The sequence below is a fragment of the Sinocyclocheilus anshuiensis genome, unplaced genomic scaffold (genome assembly GCF_001515605.1).
Source record: "Sinocyclocheilus anshuiensis isolate Anshui unplaced genomic scaffold, SAMN03320099.WGS_v1.1 scaffold260, whole genome shotgun sequence".
NCBI lineage: Eukaryota > Metazoa > Chordata > Actinopteri > Cypriniformes > Cyprinidae > Sinocyclocheilus > Sinocyclocheilus anshuiensis.
In genome coordinates this window covers 1,265,875-1,276,425 of record NW_015557134.1, presented here as the reverse complement: position 1 = coordinate 1,276,425, position 10,551 = coordinate 1,265,875, and the positions used below count along the sequence as shown (strand labels likewise).

The 10,551-nt window shown below is 40.0% G+C and overlaps 1 protein-coding gene across 2 annotated transcripts in view; it reads right to left on the bottom strand.

Annotated features, from left to right (window-relative positions):
* Positions 1-10,551, bottom strand: part of LOC107678047 (calsenilin-like) — a 22,806-nt gene that overhangs the window by 11,330 nt on the left and 925 nt on the right. For both annotated transcript variants that reach the window (XM_016473160.1, XM_016473161.1), the window contains exon 2: positions 3,337-3,517. In XM_016473160.1, the coding sequence (XP_016328646.1) occupies positions 3,337-3,517 (181 nt within the window). The remainder of the gene's footprint in view (positions 1-3,336; positions 3,518-10,551) is intronic.

Sequence of the window (10,551 nt, the reverse complement as noted above, 5' to 3'; positions counted from 1 at the left end):
TAAAAATCGACGTGTTTCAGAAAGGCTGGGCATAGAGGAGAAACAATAATGTAAAGTATGTGGAAAATAATGTGTTTTTTGAACCTTAAACCGCATAAACACATTTCATTACACCAAATACACAAAATAATGTTCTTTTTAGCAACATCATATGACCCCTTTAATACATCCTCTAGATGCTATGAACGAGGTCCGCTGGTTAGTCAAGTTATGCCGTCTCATAGCGCAAAGTCACGTGACTTTTTCAATGCGCATGCTGGAATTTATTCGGTAAATGTGTTTCCATCGTAGTTTATGCTAATTTTTTCTTATCGGATAAAAAGTTTATCCTACTCAGTTGTGCGCATAAGTTTTTTATGCGCATTTTTAGAATTTATGCGCATCTTGGTGTTTCCATCCAGCGCTTTTTTATGCAATATTCCAAAATGCGCATAAAAGTAGGTGGATGGAAACATAAAACAATGCTGAATAAAACTATAAATTTCCTTAAAAAATTAGGAAACTGGTAGGGTATATTACATTTAATAATTTTGTTAAACTCCTGACATGATCATGTAAAGCAGTTGTATTTTCAGTAGTTACAAAATACGTTACACTAGTTTATATGGCATTTCACGGCACCCACAGCCTAAGGTAATCGTATTCGTGAAAGCTCTCCATATTTGCCATCTTCAAAGGCACACTGCCATCTGTTGGGCTCACACTACAAAGTACAGACAGAGGGAGTTCAGCTGGACTTTGACTACTTGGGATTCTGTCCTGCATCATGGTTTCTTCCTCTGATCTATTCTGATTTTTTGCCACCTCTGCTATCTCAACTTCATGTTTGCGCATTCTTCAAACAAACTCTCTTATTTTTTCTAGAAAATCAGGTAGTGTTCTTCTTAGTGGTACATAGTATGACCTTTCTTGAGTAAAAACGAACCAATCAGAATGAATAGTTCAAATGATGTAATATTAGTGTAACCTGAACGGGTAGCCTCTAGGTTCAACCGCTAATTAAATTAAGTTGATTTTTAATTATCCATGTCATAGCATTTAAATGGAAAATAATTGTGCTTGTTTAATTTATTGGATTTAGTGGATTACATCAAATGAGAAGTAGAGCTCCTCACTGCTCGTAATCCTGTGCCTTCCTAAATGCTGGGCTCACAAAAAGCATTTAAAAGTGCATTTAGAGGCTTAAATAATGAGAAAGTAATTTGAAAACAACCTGATTTTAAAAACCTCTAGTCACAGTTCATTTCACTTGCACACAGTGCAACTTTTTGAGGCTGTCTGGAGTCCCAGATGGTTTGTTTCAAGAGGTGAAACAGTATCATATGTTGCACCTGATTCAGCAGTATGTTATTTTGGTCACTGGTCCAGGGAGCCTCTAAAAATGAACAAGAAATGTAATTTGCTCTAATGTAAATCTGCCCATTTTAAATACACATAAACAGACTGTAGAAATGACATGAGATTATTTTTTGGTAAAGAGTCCAGGCAGGGGCCAAAGGCTTGTTTGAATATAGAAAAAGAAACTAGATGACACTGTAACAGGCTACAAGAAATGCTGATGGGCTTAAGGGATAAAAGTGAACTGTGGTCTCAGCCCTGCAGATGTAGGCACACACACACTACATTACTCACTGTCTGCACACACAGAGGTGCTTTGTCAATTATTTACCACGGATGTTGCAGCTCATACACACGCTGTCCCCTCACACGCTTCCTGAGCGGTTTGACACAGGTTACATATTAAATACGGCAAAGACCTGCATATAACACGGACTAAAACATTTCTTGATTATTACAGAAAGATAATTAACTACAACATTGGAATGTAATTGGGAGAGGGGCAGAAGGGGGAGGGATCAGTGAAAGAGGATGAAAGCAAAAATAGATGAGGAGGGAGAGAACGATGCTGTGAGAAAACATGACATCAGGTTGAGTGTCTAGTCAGGCAGTGTTGCTGAACAGAAGCAGCAGTATATTAGATAGTACACAAAATGTGGTATATATAGTTGTAGGTTATATATAAAGTTTTTTTTTTGTATTCAGCAAGCATGCATTAAATAAATACAAAGTACAATATAGACGTTTATAATGTTACAACAGATTTCTAATTTCAAATAAAGCTGTTTTTCAGAGCTGTTCACCTTAAAAAAATGCATCATGGTTTCCACAAAAATATTACTCAGTTTTTAAACATTGATAATAATAGTAAATGTTTCTTAAGTAGCAAATCAATATATTAGAATGATTTCTGAAGGATCATGTGACACTGAAGACCAGAATATTCTGAAAATTCTGCTTTGCCATCACAGTAATAAACTACATTTGAAAATATATTAAAATAGAAACGGTTTTTGCACTGAATTTATTAAACCTATAAATTGAATACCAAAATAAATGGAATTACTTGTGATTAATGTAATGTTATTTTTTATTTTCAGAAAAGAAAACAAAATAATGCGTAATGTCATAGCAGAATTGATTTGGTTTAAATCAAATCAAAACATTTTTAAATGAATCATTGCATGACTAAAAAAAAAAAAACCCACTAATGACAGTCTTTTTGGAACAAAATAAATAAATAAATAATAAAGGACGAGTGCAAAACCGTGTTAGACTCTTATATCAGCACTCTTGGAATGCTGCTCGACCAATCAAATTCATATACAGTATACTGTATATTTAATGTAATACGTCCAAGAGTGCTGATATAGAATAAAACAGCTGGGGGACATTTCACGGTTTGTATCGCTTGCTTGTGTTAACAGCACAACCAGAAGCAAGCGTGGAATTGTGTGATTTTGAATGGAGCAAGGAGTGTGTTTTTTCTCATTTTAGGATCGCTCGGAGCGGCATTTTGTTCATCACTGAATAGGAAGCGTAAAATGGAAAACCTGGAGTGGAGCATATGCTACTTTCAAGCCATGTCTTGATTTGAATAATGTTATATATGAGCTCAGTGCACATAAACAGAACCACAAAGCCATTTTACCAGTGGTCATGTCAGTTAAAAAATGATAGCAGAAGCAAGTACTATACACTCTAAAAAATGCTGGGTTAAAAAGGGACAAACCCAGCTATTGGGTTGTTTTGACCCAGCGTTCAAAACAACCCAACCGCTGGGTCAAAACAACCCAATAGCTGGGTTTGTCCCTTTTTAACCCAGCGCTGGGTTATATTTAACCCAGCAGTTTTTAGAGTGTACCATATATTTCTAAAAGGCCTAAATACAATTTTATGAATGCTATTTTAAACCTCTCCTCACTAATCTGTTCCCTCCACTCCTCCATCTGGATCATGGCTAGCACATAGCGTTCAAAACATTTTCTGGGTTTTTACTTGAGCCCTGGGGTGCCGCACTGGCGATGATCCATTTGACCAGACAGCATTTCATGAGGGACTTGCGGGAGATGCGCGGCTTCTGCCACTTCCCGTCGCTCTCCTTCTGCCCGCTGGGGTCCCCGTCCCGACCGTTGGCATCAGGCAGCAGACCTCCATCGACGCCCTTCTGTCCATCTGCCTGGAGGACAAAGACAATGAGAAAACACATTAAAAGAGCCTTGAACTTAAAAGCAAGCCAAGGTGGTCGCACAGAAAACCATCTCTTTGAATGTACTGCTATTACAACCTTCACTGTCTTCTTAGATATGTTATTTTTAGTTTATTAAAACATGTAGATACATATCAAATTAAGGAGAAGCTGATGATTCTGATAATACCGATCATTTACCATGATCATGAATCAAATTATGAACCAGATGTAACATTTTTCTTTCTTACCTTAAAACAGTGTCAACTTAATCCTTATATTTTACACAGATTCCTACAACTTCCATGATCACATCAGGATGGTTGTGAGGATTTTACCCCTGTAGTTAATATTTAATTGGTTAAACTGATGGCGTTGTTACGACGCTCCCCAGCCACCCACAGACAGTTCCACCATCAGCAACAGAAATGACAAACACATCAAAGATGAGTAAGGTGAGAGACGTGCTAAAAGTGATACAAAGAAAAAATATAAAAGTAAGAGTGAGGAAAGTGTCTAAGGAATTGCAGGTTTAAAGAAAAATATTAAACGTGTCTTCAAAAATGTGCTTGTCCTCAAGGAAATGCACACATCTGTGAGAATTCGCTTGCGTGTGCGAAGTATTGTTCATCTTGAATGGTGTGAGGAATCCTGTGAGGGTCCTCACTTTTTTCTTGTTCTTATTTGAATATGAAAAGACAGTAAGCTTTGCTCTGAACATTCAGAGCATCGCTAAATAATTCAACCTCCTTAAAAACAGCATCAATAAAACATCAGGGGCCAGCATCATTTTTGAGGGCCGGCATGTGTTAAATATTGCCATGAAAGAGAATTTGTATTACTCACTGAAAGAACTACAAAGTACATTTTTAATTCTCCAAAAATACACAGAATTTAAGCACTTAAGAGTTGTAAATATCTACAAGCACTAATTTGCTTCACTACACATCTGCCCTGACAGGCAGTGTGGGGAGTGTTACATAATCACGCTAGCAAATTCATCGCAGAGGGCAAGACTGTTTCTTTTCTCACTGTATTTTTTGTGTTTTAGTGTGATTTGGTTGATAACAATGCTCAGTATCATGTGGGCATTTGCGTATTTGTGCTGGACTGTCACGTTGTCACCTACAGACCATGGCACCTGCTGCATTATTGACATGACTATAGTGAGTCAGCCGAGTGTATCGTGTACGGTAAGCAATGTCAACATAGCAGGCTCCAATTAATCTCTGGCTTGACCACAGTGACTGCTCAACCTGTCCCAAACAACCACATATGGCACCTTCAACACAAACAGTCCTTGATATCCCCACAGGAACACCAGGGTAGCTGCGTCAGTGGCACTGCACTGGTACAAGAGAAAACAGAGCAGCATGATATACAAGTGAATTTGTTGAGAGTGATGGTGATTCTAGCTTATAAAGGTTGCAGATTTATTGTTGACTTTCTTGCAACAACTTCATAACCTTTGTCTTGACCCCTACCAGAGTGAACTTTCAATACATCAACTGCTTTTGGATTGAGTGAGTACACAGCAATGTGACTACACAAGAAATTACACTAGAGCACCTGACCAAGGCAAGACAAGTTCATACACAGTGGTCAAAGTGATACCTGAGTAGAAACAAGTGCAGTACTACTTGAGCAGGCTTGAGAACCAGCACAAGTTGAGTAACAGTTTAACAGCTAATTTAGATTACAGCTAATCTAGAGTTGCTAGATTTTAAAGCAACACTGGTTGACACAACTCCCGAGCAGTGCTATCCTAGCTAGTTTATTCTAGAGCAGCATTAACCAAACAGATTATAGAGCAACACTAGCTGAGCAAACGTCAGAGCAGCACTATCTGAGCAGAATAAAAACTGACACTAGGCGAGTAGACATCAGAGCAGCGCTGTCTGAAATTTTAAAGCAGCACTAAATTTCAGCTAATTTCAGCTAATCTAGAGCTGCTAGATTTTAAAGCAACACTGGTTGACACAACTCCCGAGCAGTGCTATCCTAGCTAGTTTATTCTAGAGCAGCATTAACCAAACAGATTATAGAGCAACACTAGCTGAGCAAACGTCAGAGCAGCACTATCTGAGCAGATTAAAAACTGAAACTAGGTGAGTAGACATCAGAGCAGCGCTGTCTGAAATTTTAAAGCAGCACTATCTGAACAGATTATAGAGCGACACTATCTGAGCAGACTTCAGAGCAACACTATCTGAAATGATTCTAGAGCAGCACAATCGGAACAGATTATAGAGCGACACTAGCTGAGCAGACTTCAGAGCAGTGCTAACCGAAATTATTCTAGAGCAGCACTATCTGAACAGATTATAGAACGACACTATCTGAGCAGACTTTAGTGCAGTGCTAATTGAAATTATTATAGAGCAGCACTATCTGAGCAGATTAAAGAGTGACACTAGGTGAGCAGACTTCAGAGCAACACTATCTGAAATGATTCTAGAGCAGCCCTATCTGAGCAGATTATAGAGCGACACTAGCTTGGCAGACTTCAGAGCAGTGCTAACCAAAATTATTCTAGAGTAGCCCTATCTGAGCAGATTATAGAGCGACACTAGCTGAGTAGATTTCAGAGCAACACTATCTGAAATTATTCTAGAGCAACACTATCTGAAATGATTCGAGAGCAGCCCTATCTGAGCAGATTATAGAGCGACACTAGCTGAGCAGACTTCAGAGCAGTGCTAACCGAAATTATTCTAGAGTAGCCCTATCTGAGCAGATTAGATAGTGTTGCTCTGAAGTTTGCTCAGCTAGTGTCAGTCTTTAATCTGCTCAGATAGTGCTGCTCTAGAATCATTTCAGATAGTGTTGCTCTGAAGTCTGCTCACCTAGTGTCAGTATTTAATCTGCTCAGATAGGGCTACTCTAGAATAATTTCGGTTAGCACTGCTCTGAAGTCTGCTCAGCTAGTGTCGCTCTATAATCTGTTCAGATAGTGCTGCGCTAGAATCATTTCAGATAGTGTTGCTCTGAAGTCTACTCAGTGTCGCTCTATAATCTGTTCAGATAGTGCTGCTCTAGAATCATTTCAGAAAGTGTTGCTCTGAAGTCTACTCAGCTAGTGTCGCTCTATAATCTGTCCAGATAGTGCTGCTCTAGAATAATTTCAGATAGTGTTGCTCTGAAGTCTACTCAGCTAGTGTCACTCTATAATCTGTTCAGATAGTGCTGCTCTAGAATAATTTCAGATAGTCTTGCTGTGAAGTCTACTCAACTAGTGTCACTCTATAATCTGTTCAGATAGTGCTGTTCTAGAATCATTTCAGATAGTGTTGCTCTGAAGTCTGCTCAGCTAGTGTCACTCTATAATCTGCTCAGATAGGGCTACTAGAAAAATTTCAGTTAGCACTGCTCTGAAGTCTGCTCAGCTAGGGTCACTATAATCTGTTCAGATAGTGCTGCTCTAGAATAATTTCAGATAGTCTTGCTCTGAAGTCTACTCAGCTAGTGTCGCTCTATAATCTGTTCAGATAGTGCTGCTCTAGAATAATTTCAGATAGTGTTGCTCTGAAGTCTACTCAGCTAGTGTCACTCCATAATCTGCTCAGATAGGGCTACTCTAGAATCATTTCGGTTAGCACTGCTCAGAAGTCTGCTCAGCTAGTGTCGCTCTATAATCTGCTCAGATAGGGCTACTCTAGAATAATTTCGGTTAGCACTGTTCAGAAGTCTGCTCAGCTAGTGTCGCTCTATAAGACGTCAGACCCCCACGTCCTGCGGTGAGTACCCTCCAACTAGACCCTGTCGTTTCCACGTTGTCAATGCTATCGGTACAACTACTTACCCCAGAATGTTCTGTTTCAGTCCCTGCCCTCGTCGACTCGGGCTCCTCTGGCAATTTCATATCCCAGGACCTATTGAATCATCTCCATCTTCCCCGGAAACGTCATGCCCAGGAGCTCCGAATCGAGACCATCCAGGGAAAGCCGCTAGGACGGGGGTGGGTGAAATATCGAGCACCGACATTAAAGCTCAGGATTGGAACTCTACACGAGGAGGAGATCACGTTCCTGGTACTGGAGGGACCCACCGTGGATATCATCCTGGGACGCCCCTGGCTAGTTCTCCATTCTCCAGAGATCAGATGGGACTCGTGTGAAGTGACTCGCTGGAGTGAGCACTGTCACCGCAACTGTCTCAAATCATTACCCACTCCGCTCCCAGGAACTCACTCAGCTCAAGTTGCATCTACCCTCATCGAAAGTCCCGAACCTCGGGAGAAGGTCACGGTCTCATCTGATTACTTGGCGTTCCAGGATGTCTTCAGTAAGCAGGCAGCCACCCAGTTACCACCTCATCGGCCCCAGACCTTTCTGTTTCAGTCCCTGCCCTCGTCGACTCGGGCTCCTCTGGCAATTTCATATCCCAGGACCTATTGAATCATCTCCATCTTCCCCGGAAACGTCATGCCCAGGAGCTCCGAATCGAGACCATCCAGGGAAAGCCGCTAGGACGGGGGTGGGTGTATGTGCCCACTTCCCAGCGACAATCCCTTCTGGGCTCCGTGCACAATGTACCGGGCTCTGGACACCCAGGCAGCCAACGGACCCTCTCGCTCCTCCAAGCTCGGTACTGGTGGCCTAGTATGGCCCGGGATGTCATCGGGTACGTCCGCAGTTGCTCAGTCTGCGCCATGTCCAAGACTCCTCGTCACCTCCCCGTAGGCAAGCTAGTGCCCCTGCCGATCCCACATCGACCCTGGTCTCACCTGGGAGTCGATTTTGTAACAGACTTGCCCAACTCAGAGGGGTATACCTGCATCTTGGTCGTAGTAGATCGGTTTTCTAAAGCCTGTAAACTAATCCCCCTAAGCCTGTAAACTAATGATCAAATATACACGGATACCACTGAGTTGGCCAAGATGAGCCAATGGTATACTTCTTATGTCATGCAAGTGTCACATTTGATATTCCAGCCATAGAATACTTGCTTTAAATAACTGACTAAAGGTAAAATTAAAAACATGGGAAACACAAATCTGGCTCATTTTCGAAAATATTTTTTTGTGCAGTGCAGCTGGATTTTTAAAAATAACACAGTACCAAAATGATTTCAAACTGTAAACAATCCTTGAGTTTCTCATTTTGACACAACATTCCACACCAAGAGAAGAAAATATCCTTGCTAACTCATCAAATACTGGTTACTGAGTGTTCCAAGAGAATCAATTCTTCAAAGGAGGGCATGCTTTAAGTCAGGGCTATTCATTTCCATTTCTGGATGGCAACAACTCACAGAGTTTAATTCTAACCCTGATACCCTAATCAAACACAACTCCATGCAATAATCAAGTAACCCTGAAAATATTGATTGGCTAGTTCTGATGTGTTAAATTAGGGTTGGAACTAAACTCTTGAGTTGTGACCCTTCAGGAATGGAACTAAATAGCCCTGCCAATTGAAAATGACAGACTCAAGAAACAGACATATGGACACATTGTTCATTCGCCAATGATTATATAAGCCATCACTGCTGCTGTCATAGGTCATCTGTGTCTATATTGTTTTCTTGTCAGGCACATCTATGTTTAAGTGGATAAGAGAGTATTTGTGTATACTATAAATATTACCAGTGTGGTGGGGATATTCAATGTTGCAATGTAAAATATTAAAAGAAAATGTGTATAACATTTCCGAAAATTCCCTTACAGTCCTCTCATTTTGAAGTTGACTGGCCTAAGAAACTGAAATACCAGTAGTAATCTGGTACAGATATTGAAATATTTATTTCTGGCCCTTTTCCCTGTTTCCTCCAAAACCTCTTATATTACGTTAGCCTCAGAGGGGTATACCTGCATCTTGGTCGTAGTAGATCGGTTTTCTAAAGCCTGTAAACTAATCCCCCTAAGCCTGTAAACTAATGATCAAATATACACGGATACCACTGAGTTGGCCAAGATGAGCCAATGGTATACTTCTTATGTCATGCAAGTGTCACATTTGATATTCCAGCCATAGAATACTTGCTTTAAATAACTGACTAAAGGTAAAATTAAAAACATGGGAAACACAAATCTGGCTCATTTTCGAAAATATTTTTTTGTGCAGTGCAGCTGGATTTTTAAAAATAACACAGTACCAAAATGATTTCAAACTGTAAACAATCCTTGAGTTTCTCATTTTGACACAACATTCCACACCAAGAGAAGAAAATATCCTTGCTAACTCATCAAATACTGGTTACTGAGTGTTCCAAGAGAATCAATTCTTCAAAGGAGGGCATGCTTTAAGTCAGGGCTATTCATTTCCATTTCTGGATGGCAACAACTCACAGAGTTTAATTCTAACCCTGATACCCTAATCAAACACAACTCCATGCAATAATCAAGTAACCCTGAAAATATTGATTGGCTAGTTCTGATGTGTTAAATTAGGGTTGGAACTAAACTCTTGAGTTGTGACCCTTCAGGAATGGAACTAAATAGCCCTGCCAATTGAAAATGACAGACTCAAGAAACAGACATATGGACACATTGTTCATTCGCCAATGATTATATAAGCCATCACTGCTGCTGTCATAGGTCATCTGTGTCTATATTGTTTTCTTGTCAGGCACATCTATGTTTAAGTGGATAAGAGAGTATTTGTGTATACTATAAATATTACCAGTGTGGTGGGGATATTCAATGTTGCAATGTAAAATATTAAAAGAAAATGTGTATAACATTTCCGAAAATTCCCTTACAGTCCTCTCATTTTGAAGTTGACTGGCCTAAGAAACTGAAATACCAGTAGTAATCTGGTACAGATATTGAAATATTTATTTCTGGCCCTTTTCCCTGTTTCCTCCAAAACCTCTTATATTACGTTAGCCAAAGGACATGAAGGGCATGATATCAAATTCCTGACACAGGCTGTTCTAAAGTAGTCTAAAGAAGGCACAGTGTTACATAATAATCAGATTACTGGTTATGAAAGTCACCATCCAACAAACTTTGTAGATGAAAATGGCTTAGGGCTCCTCTCAAGACAATTTAATACACTTTAAATCTCTCTCTCTCGTGCTCT